This window comes from Anomaloglossus baeobatrachus, chromosome 1 (assembly GCF_048569485.1).
Source record: "Anomaloglossus baeobatrachus isolate aAnoBae1 chromosome 1, aAnoBae1.hap1, whole genome shotgun sequence".
In the NCBI taxonomy this organism is placed as follows: Eukaryota; Metazoa; Chordata; class Amphibia; order Anura; family Aromobatidae; genus Anomaloglossus; species Anomaloglossus baeobatrachus.
Window position 1 is genome coordinate 952,138,165 of NC_134353.1, and position 13,441 is coordinate 952,151,605.

The 13,441-nt window shown below is 53.8% G+C and overlaps 1 protein-coding gene across 1 annotated transcript in view; it reads left to right on the forward strand.

Moving 5' to 3' along the window:
* Nucleotides 1-1,767: 1,767 nt before the first annotated feature.
* Nucleotides 1,768-13,441, forward strand: part of LOC142257063 (uncharacterized) — a 63,664-nt gene continuing 51,990 nt past the window's right edge. Inside the window, exons 1-5 of the mRNA XM_075329122.1 lie at nt 1,768-1,959; nt 2,048-2,143; nt 3,897-4,073; nt 4,156-4,279; nt 4,359-4,420. Of these exons, the coding sequence (XP_075185237.1) occupies nt 2,087-2,143; nt 3,897-4,073; nt 4,156-4,279; nt 4,359-4,420 (420 nt within the window). The 5' untranslated portion in view covers nt 1,768-1,959; nt 2,048-2,086. The remainder of the gene's footprint in view (nt 1,960-2,047; nt 2,144-3,896; nt 4,074-4,155; nt 4,280-4,358; nt 4,421-13,441) is intronic.

A 13,441-nucleotide genomic window follows, 5' to 3' on the forward strand; every position in this document is an offset into this window, starting at 1 on the left:
CCATGTGTAGCCCCCCATATCCCCTCCTTATAGAAGCCTCCACAGCCCCTCCCCCTGCCCTGTGTAACCCCCCCATATCCCCCTCCTTATAGAAGCCTCCACAGCCCCTCCCCCTGCCCTGTGTAGCCCCCCCATACCCCCCTCCTTATAGAAGCCTCCACAGCCCGTCCCCCTGCCCTGTGTAGCCCCCCCATACCCCCCTCCTTATAGAAGCCTCCACAGCCCCTCCCCCTGCCCTGTGTAGCCCCCCATATCCCCCTCCTTACAGAAGCCTCCACAGCCTCTCCCCCTGCCCTGTGTAGCCCCCTCCTTATAGAAGCCTCCACAGCCTCTCCCCCTGCCCTGTGTAGCCCCCATATCCCCCTCCTTATAGAAGCCTCCACAGCCCCTCCCCCTGGCCTGTGTAGCCCCCCATATCCCCTCCTTATAGAAGCCTCCACAGCCCCTCCCCCTGCCCTGTGTAGCCCCCATATCCCCTCCTTATAGAAGCCTCCACAGCCCCTCCCCCTGCCCTGTGTAGCCCCCCATATCCCCTCCTTATAGAAGCCTCCACAGCCCCTCCCCCTGCCCTGTGTAGCCCCCCATATCCCCTCCTTATAGAAGCCTCCACAGCCCCTCCCCTGCCCTATGTAGTCCCCCATATCCCCCTCCTTATAGAAGCCTCCACAGCCCCTCCCCCTGCCCTGTGTAGCCCCCATATCCCCTCCTTATAGAAGCCTCCACAGCCCCTCCCCCTGCCCTGTGTAGCCCCCCATATCCCCTCCTTATAGAAGCCTCCACAGCCCCTCCCCTGCCCTATGTAGTCCCCCATATCCCCCTCCTTATAGAAGCCTCCACAGCCCCTCCCCCTGCCCTGTGTAGCCCCCCATATCCCCTCCTTATAGAAGCCTCCACAGCCCCTCCCCCTGCCCTGTGTAGCCCCCCATATCCCCCTCCTTATAGAAGCCTCCACAGCCCCTCCCCCTGCCCTGTGTAGCCCCCCATATCCCCTCCATATAGAAGCCCCCACAGCCCCTCCCTCTGCCCTGTGTAGCCCCCCATATCCCCCTCCTTATAGAAGCCTCCACAGCCCCTCCCCCTGCCCTGTGTAGCCCCCCATATCCCCTCCTTATAGAAGCCTCCACAGCCCCTCCCCCTGCCCTGTGTAGCCCCCCATATCCCCCTCCTTATAGAAGCCTCCACAGCCCCTCCCCCTGCCCTGTGTAGCCCCCCATATCCCCCTCCTTATAGAAGCCTCCACAGCCCCTCCCCCTGCCCTGTGTAGCCCCCCATATCCCCTCCTTATAGAAGCCTCCACAGCCCCTCCCCCTGCCCTGTGTAGCCCCCCATATCCCCCTCCTTATAGAAGCCTCCACAGCCCCTCCCCCTGCCCTGTGTAGCCCCCCATATCCCCTCCTTATAGAAGCCCCCACAGCCCCGTGCTGCAGCTTCAGGCCATTCCCTGTGAGATATACACGAGCTGCAGCCCCAAGAAATGACCGGAGGCAAAATCCAGTCTGAGAGGAAAGTTCTAGAACCAATGAGGAGCCGCTGAATCCTCTCCACCTCAGGGTCAGGATCCGTCCGCTCTGCCCCGCCCACAGCTCTGCCCCGCCCACAGCTCTGCCCCGCCCACAGCTCTGCACACCCCGAGCCCTGCCCCGCCCACAGCTCTGCCCCGCCCACAGCTCTGCCCCGCCCACAGCTCTGCACACCCCGAGCCCTGCCCCGCCCACAGTTCTACTCCGCCCGCAGCTCTGCTCTGCCCCGCCCCTTCCGGTGACGTCACCCCTCAGGAAATCTGCAGGACGTGTCCTCCCCCAGCACAGAGCGGAGAACTCCAGATCCCAGCGCTCTGCAGAGACACAGACTCGCTGCACCACAAGTCCCAGCCACACTAATGTCACACTGCGCCTGCGCCCCCAGTGCTGGCCACAGAGCAAGTGCAGCGCCACCTACAGGCAGAAGCCGGGAATAAGGGTAAATGCCGGATCCTCTGGAGACGTTTCTCCGAGTTGTTTCCTGTGAAGTTTCCGTTATTTTCTCTTCTCATCTTTTCTCCATTCAGATTCCTCCAATAAAGAATCCTCTGAAGAAAAGAGGCAAAATGGCGGCGAGGATCATTCCCCTCACCCTGGAGCTCCTCTCCCATCTTACTGCAGAGGTGAGAGGCTGTGACGTCACCACATGACATCATTATCTATGGGGATAACAGAGGATATGACCGGGGAGGTGAGAGGCTCTGATGTCACCACATTACATCATTATCTATGGGAATAACAGAGGATATGACCGGGGAGGTGAGAGGCTCTGATGTCATCACATTACATCATTATCTATGGTAATAACCGAGGATATGACCGGGGAGGTGAGAGGTTCTGATGTCATCACATTACATCATTATCTATGGGGATAACAGAGGATATGACCGGGGAGGTGAGAGGCTGTGACGTCACCACATTACATCATTATCTATGGGGATAACAGAGGATATGACTGGGGAGGTGAGAGGCTCTGATGTCACCACATTACATCATTATCTATGGGGATAACAGAGGATATGACCGGGGAGGTGAGAGGCTCTGATGTCATCACATTACATCATTATCTATGGTAATAACCGAGGATATGACCGGGGAGGTGAGAGGTTCTGATGTCATCACATTACATCATTATCTATGGGAATAACAGAGGATATGACCGGGGAGGTGAGAGGTTCTGATGTCATCACATTACATCATTATCTATGGGAATAACAGAGGATATGACCGGGGAGGTGAGAGGCTGTGACGTCACCACATTACATCATTATCTATGGGGATAACAGAGGATATGACCGGGGAGGTGAGAGGCTCTGATGTCATCACATTACATCATTATCTATGGGGATAACAGAGGATATGACCGGGGAGGTGAGAGGCTGTGACGTCACCACATTACACCATTATCTATGGGAATAACAGAGGATATGACCGGGGAGGTGAGAGGCTCTGATGTCACCACATTACATCATTATCTATGGGGATAACAGAGGATATGACCGGGGAGGTGAGAGGCTCTGATGTCATCACATTACATCATTATCTATGGGGATAACAGAGGATATGACCGGGGAGGTGAGAGGTTCTGATGTCACCACATTACATCATTATCTATGGGAATAACAGAGGATATGACCGGGGAGGTGAGAGGTTCTGATGTCATCACATTACATCATTATCTATGGGGATAACAGAGGATATGAACGGGGAGGTGAGAGGTTCTGATGTCATCACATTACATCATTATCTATGGGAATAACAGAGGATATGACCGGGGAGGTGAGAGGCTCTGACGTCATCACATTACATCATTATATATGGGGATAACAGAGGATATGACCGGGGAGGTGAGAGGCTGTGATGTCATCACAATACATCATTATCTATGGGAATAACAGAAGATATGACCGGGGAAGTGAGAGGCTCTGATGTCATCACATTACATCATTATCTATGGGAATAACAGAAGATATGACCGGGGAGGTGAGAGGCTCTGATGTCATCACATTACACCATTATTTATGGGGATAACAGAGGATATGACCGGGGAGGTGAGAGGCTCTGATGTCATCACATTACACCATTATTTATGGGGATAACAGAGGATATGACCGGGGAGGTGAGAGGCTCTGATGTCATCACATTACATCATTATCTATGGGGATAACAGAGGATATGACCGGGGAGGTGAGAGGCTCTGATGTCATCACATTACATCATTATCTATGGGAATAACAGAGGATATGACCGGGGAGGTGAGAGGTTCTGATGTCATCACATTACATCATTATCTATGGGAATAACAGAGGATATGACCGGGGAGGTGATGGACTCTGGAAATGTCTGTAGTGATATTATTAATGTCTCCACACTCAGGATTACACAGTAGTGAAGACCTCCAGTGATCGCTGTCAGGCCCCTGTGTCTGAAGGACGGGGAGGAACCCTGAGCCCAATCCCGGGGCCTCCACCTCACCCCCGGATACATGAGGACATCAATGACCAGAAGGTCCTAGAACTCACCCACAAGATGCTGGAGCTGCTGACTGGAGAGGTGACACTGCCGGGAATGCTGGGACATTATACAGGACGGCACTGGAGGATTCTGGGTGATGACGGTATCATTGTGTTGTCAGGTTCCTATAAGGTGTCAGGACGTCACCGTCTATTTCTCCATGGAGGAGTGGGAGTATCTAGAAGGACACAAGGAGCGGTACAAGGAGGTGATGATGGAGGAGCCCCAGCCCCGCACATCACCAGGTAATAGACAGGACTGAATACACCCGGCCTATAATTATCTGTATGTAATAATGATGTCCGTCCTGTCTGTCTCCTGCAGGTCTCTCCAGTACGAGGACGACCCCAGAGAGATGTCCCGCTCCTCCTCCACAGGATCCTCAGGTAGATGGAGATCTCTCCTATGAGGTGTAGACGGCTGTGACCTCCTTGTGTTCAGTCTTGTTTTCTTTGTCGCTCCATTGGGAGACCCAGACAATTGGGGTGTATAGCTTCTGCCTCCGGAGGCCACACAAAGTATTACACTTAAAAGTGTAAACCCCTCCCTTCTGCCTATACACCCCCCCGTGCATCACGGGCTCCTCAGTTTTTATGCTTTGTGCGAAGGAGGCACACATCCACGCAAGCTCCACATTTTAGTCAGCAGCAGCTGCTGACTATATCGGATGGAAGAAAAGAGGGCCCTAACAGGGCCCCCAGCATGCTCCCTTCTCACCCCACTCTGGTCGGCGGTGCTGTTAAGGTTGAGGTACCCATTGCGGGTACAAAGGCTGGAGCCACATGCTGTTTTCCTTCCCCATCCCTTAGGGGCTCTGGGTGAAGTGGGATCCTAACCGGTCACCAGGCACTGGGACCGTGCTCCCTCCGCAGCCCCTGGGGGAATCTGCTGGACAGGAGACCGGGTATCGTCAGGGACAAGCCCTGCTCCTCTGAGGTACTCTGTGTCCCCTTGGGGACGGCGCATAGAGCGCCTGTGTTATGGACGCTGCAGCAGCTGCTGGGTGTGTTGGTGCGCCGGGACTACCGCGCTTGTTTGCCGGCCGCGCTTATAACTTTACTCCCCGGCTTTTGCGGCCTAGACCGCATATTCCCGCCCCCGGGCCTGCCAGTCAGGGGTAAGGGCGGGACGCTGCACTGGACGTCAGCGCTGAGGGCTGGAGCATACTTCGTATCCTCCTCCCCCCTCACTGAGCACCGTGGGGCACCAGATTCCCGCACTTTCTGAGGCACGCCCACGGCCCCCTCCTCCTCTCAGAACGCTGGCAGCCATTCCTATCAGCACTTCTGACGCTGGAGAACTTCAGAGGGGAGACAACACAGCTCTGGGAGGCCCAGGCAGGGAATCTGGTGGTCACACAACCGCTGAGGGCGGTCGGTAAGCCGCACCTGTTACTAGGTGCTGGCCCCCTGGGTGCCGAAGTGTATATTTATATGCTTATATGGTATACATTTACTCTGTACGGCCGCACTATTTGCTCTTGGCTATATACCCTCTCTGATTGCTCTAAGAGGAGACAACAGCATGTCGTCCGCAAAAAGCAAGGGTGCCAAGGCACAGGTTTACTTTGCAACCTGTACCTCATGTGCGGCTATGCTACCTGCAGGTTCCACCTACCCTCATTGTGTGCAATGTTCGGCCCCTGTGACACTCACTCAGCCGGAGCCTCTGCCACTGGTGGGACCCTCGGCACAGGTGGAACCACCTGCTGCCACTGTCCAGGTGACAGGGACAGAGTTTGCAGTATTCGCTGATAAACTGTCTGAGTCTATGGATAAATGGTCTGCTAAGATACTAGAAGCTTTGCAGTCCAGACCGGTAACACAGGCCCAGGGCACAGTTGAATCATTGACCCCAGGCCCCCCTCGGTTGGAGCAGCAAAGTGCTCCTGGGGCGACTCATAGGTCCCACGGTGAGGACTCCGACACGGACCGCAGTCCCAGACCGGCTAAGCGGGCTCGCTGGGAGCTTCCCTCGACTTTATCACACTGTTCAGGGTCTCAGCATGAGGACTCTCTGGAGGATGAAGCGGAGGTGGCAGATCAGGGCTCTGATCCTGACACCGCTCTCAACCTTGATACACCTGAAGGGGACGCCATAGTAAACGACCTTATAGCGTCCATCAATCAGGTGTTGGATCTTTCTCCTCCAGCTCCTCCGATTGAGGAGTCAGCTTCTCAGCAGGAGAAATTCCGTTTTAGGTTTCCCGAACGTACACGGAGTGCGTTTCTGGATCACTCCGACTTCAGAGATACAGTCCAGAAACACCGAGCGTTTCCAGATAAGCGCTTTACTAAGCGCCTTAATGACACACGTTATCCCTTCCCCCCTGACGTAGTCAAGGGTTGGGCTCAGTGTCCCAAGGTGGATCCTCCAGTCTCTAGACTGGCGGCTAGATCCATAGTTGCAGTGGCAGATGGTGCATCACTTAAGGATGCCACTGACAGGCAGATAGAGCTCCTGATGAAATCCATCTATGAAGCTATCGGCGCGTCCTTTGCTCCGGCATTCGCAGCCGTATGGGCACTCCAAGCTATCTCAGCTTGTCAGTCTGAGATTAATGCAGTCACACGTGCCTTTACTCCGCAGGTTGTGTCCTTAACCTCTCAGGCGTCGGCGTTTGCGTCCTACGCCATGAATGCTGTCCTGGACTCTGCGAGCCGTACGGCGGTAGCATCCGCCAATTCGGTGGCAGTCCGCAGGGCCATGTGGCTACGGGAATGGAAGGCAGACTCTGCTTCCAAAAAGTTCTTAACCGGGTTGCCATTTGCTGGCGACCGCCTGTTTGGCGAGCGATTGGATGAAATCATTAAACAATCCAAGGGAAAGGACTCGTCCTTACCCCAGTCCAAACCAAACAGACCTCAACAACGGAAGGTACAATCGAGGTTTCGGTCCTTTCGGCCCTCAGCCAGATCTCAATTCTCCTCGTCCAACAGGCCACAGAAGGGTCAGAGGAACTCCGATTCATGGCGGTCTAAGTCACGTCCTAAGAAGACCGCCGGAGGAACCGCTCCCAAAGCGGCCTCCTCATGACTTTCGGCCGCCCCAAACCGCATCCTCGGTCGGTGGCAGGCTCTCCCGCTTTTGCAACGCCTGGTTGCCACATGTCCAAGACCGATGGGTGAGAGACATTCTGTCTCACGGTTACAGGATAGAGTTCTGCTCTCGTCCTCCGACTCGTTTCTTCAGAACATCTCCACCCCCCGAGCGAGCCGATGCTCTTCTTCAGGCGGTGAGCACTCTGAAGGCAGAAGGAGTGGTGATCCCTGTTCCCCTTCAGCAATGGGGCCACGGTTTTTTACTCCAACTTGTTTGTGGTGCCAAAAAAGGACGGATCTTTCCGTCCCGTTCTGGACCTAAAACTGCTCAACAGACACGTGAAAACCAGGCGGTTCCGGATGGAATCTCTCCGCTCCGTCATCGCCTCAATGTCCCAAGGAGACTTCCTAGCATCAATCGACATCAGGGATGCTTATCTCCACGTGCCGATTGCACCAGAGCATCAGCGCTTCCTGCGTTTCGCCATCGGGGACGAACACCTTCAGTTCGTGGCACTGCCTTTCGGCCTGGCGACAGCCCCACGGGTCTTCACCAAGGTCATGGCAACAGTGGTAGCAGTCCTACACTCTCAGGGACACTCGGTGATCCCTTACTTAGACGATCTGCTTGTCAAGGCCCCCTCTCGGGTGGCATGCCAACACAGCCTGAACATTGCTCTGGAGACTCTCCAGAGATTCGGGTGGATCATCAATTTCCCAAAGTCAAAATTGACACCGGCCCAATCACTGACATATCTCGGCATGGAGTTTCATACTCTCTCAGCGATAGTGAAGCTTCCGCTGGACAAACAGCGTTCACTACAAACAGGGGTGCAATCTCTCCTTCGAGCCCAGTCGCACCCCTTGAGGCGCCTCATGCACTTCCTAGGGAAGATGGTGGCAGCAATGGAGGCAGTTCCTTTTGCGCAGTTTCATCTGCGCCCACTTCAATGGGACATTCTCCGCAAATGGGACAGGAAGTCGACGTCCCTCGACAGGAACGTCTCCCTTTCTCGGGCAGCCAAGGCCTCCCTTCAGTGGTGGCTTCTTCCCACTTCTCTGTCGAAGGGGAAATCCTTCCTGCCCCCATCCTGGGCTGTGGTCACGACGGACGCGAGTCTGTCAGGGTGGGGAGCGGTCTTTCTCCACCACAGGGCTCAGGGTACCTGGACTCAGCCAGAGTCCTCCCTTCAGATCAATGTTCTGGAGATAAGGGCAGTGTATCTAGCCCTAAAGGCGTTCCAGCCATGGCTGGAAGGCAGGCAGATCCGAATTCAGTCGGACAACGCCACGGCGGTGGCATACATCAACCACCAAGGCGGCACACGCAGTCGGCAAGCCTTCCAGGAAGTTCGGCGGATTCTGCTGTGGGTGGAAGCCACAGCCTCCACCATCTCCGCAGTTCACATCCCGGGCGTAGAAAACTGGGAAGCAGACTTTCTCAGTCGCCAGGGCATGGACGCAGGGGAATGGTCTCTTCACCCGGACGTGTTTCAAGAGATATGTTGCCGCTGGGGAACGCCGGACGTCGATCTCATGGCGTCTCGGCACAACAACAAAGTCCCGGCATTCATGGCACGGTCTCAAGATCACAGAGCTCTGGCGGCGGACGCATTAGTTCAGGATTGGTCGCAGTTTCGACTACCTTATGTGTTTCCTCCTCTGGCAATGCTGCCCAGAGTGTTACGCAAGATCAGGTCCGACTGCCGCCGCGCCGTCCTCGTCGCTCCAGACTGGCCGAGGAGGTCGTGGTACCCGGATCTGTGGCATCTCACGGCGGGCCAACCGTGGGCACTACCAGACCGACCAGACTTGCTGTCTCAAGGGCCATTTTTCCATCTGAATTCTGCGGCCCTCAACCTGACTGTGTGGCCATTGAGTCCTGGATCCTAGCGTCTTCAGGGTTATCTCAAGAGGTCATTGCCACTATGAGACAGGCCAGGAAACCAACGTCCGCCAAGATCTACCACAGGACGTGGAGGATCTTCTTATCCTGGTGCTCTGATCAGGGTTTTACTCCCTGGCCATTTGCCTTGCCCACTTTTCTGTCCTTCCTTCAATCCGGAATGGAAAAGGGTTTGTCTCTCGGTTCCCTTAAGGGACAAGTCTCGGCGCTCTCTGTATTTTTTCAAAAGCGTCTAGCCAGGCTTCCACAGGTACGCACGTTCCTGCAGGGGGTTTGCCACATAGTCCCTCCTTACAAGCGTCCGCTAGAACCCTGGGATCTGAACAGGGTGCTAACGGCTCTTCAGAAACCACCCTTCGAGCCAATGAGGGATATTTCTCTTTCACGCCTTTCGCAGAAGGTGGTCTTCCTAGTGGCAGTCACATCACTTCGGAGAGTGTCTGAGCTAGCAGCGCTGTCATGCAAAGCCCCCTTCCTGGTGTTTCACCAGGACAAGGTGGTTCTGCGTCCGGTTCCGGAATTTCTCCCGAAGGTGGTATCCCCTTTTCATCTCAATCAGGATATCTCCTTACCTTCTTTTTGTCCTCATCATTTCACCAATGTGAAAAGGATTTGCACTTGTTGGATCTGGTGAGAGCACTCAGACTCTACATTTCTCGTACGGCGCCCCTGCGCCGCTCGGATGCGCTCTTTGTCCTTGTCGCTGGCCAGCGTAAAGGGTCGCAGGCTTCCAAGTCAACCTTGGCTCGGTGGATCAAGGAGCCAATTATGGAAGCCTACCGTTCTTCTGGGCTTCCGATTCCTTCAGGGCCGAAGGCCCATTCGACCAGAGCCGTGGGTGCGTCCTGGGCTTTGCGGCACCAGGCTACGGCTCAGCAGGTGTGTCAGGCGGCTACCTGGTCGAGTCTGCACACTTTCACGAAACACTATCAAGTGCATACCTACGCTTCGGCAGATGCCAGCCTAGGTAGGCGAGTCCTTCAGGCGGCGGTTGCCCACCTGTAGGAAAGGGCCGTTTTACGACTCTTTTACCGAGGTATTCTTTTACCCACCCAGGGACTGCTTTTGGACGTCCCAATTGTCTGGGTCTCCCAATGGAGCGACAAAGAAGAAGGGAATTTTGTTTACTTACCGTAAATTCCTTTTCTTCTAGCTCCAATTGGGAGACCCAGCACCCGCCCCTGTTCCCTTCGGGCTGTTGTTTTTTTGTGTACACATGTTGTTCATGTTGAATTGTTCTTTTGGTTCATGGTTTCAGTTCTCCGAACATCCTTCGGATTGAATTTACCTTCGACCAATTTATAAGTTTCCTCCTTCCTGCTTTTGCACCAAAACTGAGGAGCCCGTGATGCACGGGGGGGTGTATACACTTTTAAGTGTAATACTTTGTGTGGCCTCCGGAGGCAGAAGCTATACACCCCAATTGTCTGGGTCTCCCAATTGGAGCTAGAAGAAAAGGAATTTACGGTAAGTAAACAAAATTCCCTTCTTCTCCTCCAGTATTAGATGTTTCATTCTTGTGTAATGAGAGCGGTGGAGACGGCAGGATCACCAAAAATTGCCAATTCATCATCTAAATACTGATTGTTAATTTAGTGATAGGTGACACAGGTGTGGGTCTCGGGTTGTGAAACAGCTGGTTAAAAGAGGGGAAAGGTACATTAAATATGAGTAGTTAATACCACGATTGTGGTGGAAGGGGGAATAGGGGTGGTGTATGTAGGGTAGGTGCTAATGTTCCTGAAAGCTCTACTGATCAAACACCGACACGTCCTACCCAAACACAGCTGCCGGCTTCCGTTACTGGATGGCTGCTCCACTCCCTTTCTTTGGCAGCCGCACAGCGGTATAACTTATAGATGAGGGCCAGAAGGAGTATGTGCTACAGTGGATGTCAAGCGCGTCAAATGGCCTCTCCTCCTCATCACACAGCACAGTCTTCAGAGGTAGCACCCCAATTACTCTTGTTCCCTGGATGTTACAACTCTCCAATCGCCCCATCACTGTGGGGAACCACAGATGAGCTCGTCTTCAGAACTGTTCACACATTCTATCCCATGGGTATCAGAGGTCTGCTCCAAAGATTCCCAGACTTGAGAGGAAAAAAGCATCTGCATTGATACCCAAAATCTTTGTTAATTGTATCCTAATCTAGACAAAGTAGGGTCTGAGCAGGATCCAGACCCTCATCAACAGACGTTAACCCCCCAGGGGTGGAGGAGACTCCGATACCCGCGGCACAAGCGTATTGTACTGTGGAGGCAGGAAAAGGAGGAGGGTGACTCTGGGTGAGGAGTGGGACAACCGAAAGGATGACGATAAGGTTGTAGATCCCACTTGTTGTGAATCCAGAGGCATGCAGCCAAGTAGCTCAGCAGAGGAGGAAGGCGAGGAGATCACGTTGCCGCTTCTCGAACAAACACGTAGTGATGCAACTACGCCAAGCGTTTCATTCTCATCCACAACTCGTGGGTCTGCAGATGGTAGGAAGGGTTGCCTAGCCTGGGCCTTTTTTGAGATCGCAAAGAATGACCCAACTTACATTATCTACCAACTTTGTAAAAAAAATAAATAAAAAAAAAACCAAAACCCCACAACTCGGTAGAAACATCTAAGGGGAAAACTTCTCCTTGCGGACACCTGACAATACAATCTGTCTGCCAGTGAGGAGTCTTATAGCTGCAATGCTCCTTTGGGAAATATGCAAATTGTCCCTTCCGGGAGGAAGGAGACAAGCTCTAGTGCAATCACCGCGAAACACAGTGTCTGCAAATTGAGGTTCTGATCTGGCATCAAGCCTAAAGCGGGCTTTACACGCTGCGACATCGCTAGCAATTGCTAGTGATATCGAGCGTGATAGCACCCGCCCCCGTCGTACGACCGATATGTGGTGATCGCTGCCGTAGCTAACATTATCGCTACGGCAGCGTCACACGCATATACCTGCTCTGTGACGTTGCTGTGACTGCCGAACGATCCCTCCCTCAAGGGGGAGGTGCGTTTGGCGTCACCGCGACGTCACTAAGTGGCCGTCCAATCAAAGCAGAGGGGCGGAGATGAGCGGGACAAACATCCCGCCCACCTCCTTCCTTCCTCATTCCTGGTGGGACGCAGGTAAGGTGAGGTTCCTCGTTCCTGCGGTGTCACACACAGCGATGTGTGCTGCCGCAGAAACGAGGAACAACATCGTTACTGCAGCAGTAACGATAATTGAGATTAGGGGGGCATGTCACCGATTAGCGATTTTGAACGTTTTTGCAACGATTCAAAATCGCTAATAGGTGTCACACGCAACGACAACGCTAACACGGCCGGCTGTGCATCACAAAATCCGTGACCCCAGCGACATCGCTTTAGCGATGTAGCGTGTAACACCATCTTTAGTCATATGAAAAGGCTCGTTAAAGAGCCACTTTTGAATTTTGGATTGCTACTTCAATCAGTAGAGGCAGAAATTCCAATAATTTGACTACTACCTGAATGAATCGGCAAATGCGCGACCAACATGAATTATTCTGGGAATTTTACTGAGCTATAACGTGGCCTAGAGGGGCCTTGCAAAACAACGGATGCCACTTCAACCGTGTCTGCTGCTTCTTCCTCCTCAGTCACTGAGGCAAGTGTTCTCACACAAGTCTCCAGCCGCAGCACCTCCACTTGTTTTCCCACTACAGTCAGGGTGAGCGAGAGCCCGGGCTCCGGGGCTGCAACTTCGCCATGACGTACCCAGTACGTCATGGGTCCGCTAAGGGGTTAATTACCTTGCAAAGTTTAGTATTTGCAAATATTGAAATTCTACTCACTGCCCCCTATATGGTCATTAACCTACGGAGGCTGTGATTGGCTGAGCGGCATTTGTCAGCCAATTACAGCCACTGTAATGTTTCAACCATTGAAAATGGCTAAAACATTGAAATCCAGCCATCATCAGTGCAGATATAGCACTGATCATTGGCTAGAGCTGGGTGATCTTTGTTTCACCCGCCCCCAGCTCTGATTGGAGAGACTAGCATTGTGATCGTTTCTCCAGTCACCGTGGATCTGGGGCTGTTGACCTGTAGGTGACCGCTCCCCTCAGCTTCATTCCGTCCGTGGATGCTGAGGAGAGCGATCCTTGCACGTGCCCACCTCTCACCCTCCCCGATCTGTTGCCTCCTTCACCTGCTGCCTCCTCCATCTGCTGTGATCCTGCTGCCGAGATCCATCCTGTAAGGTAGCTATCCCCAATCTATCCCACCCCCCATCCTCCGCTCCTCCATCCGCTGTGCCCTCTCCCAGCCGCCGCCACCCTTTCACATCCACCTCCACCCATCTGCTGCTCCCCTTCATCCGCTGCTGCCCCCCATCTGCTGCGTCATTGCTCTCCCTCCATCTCTCCTGTGATCCTGCTGCTGTTCTGATCCATCCCGTAAGTATAGTTCGTGGCTCTTTTCTAACTATCCCACCTCCCACTCCCTCTC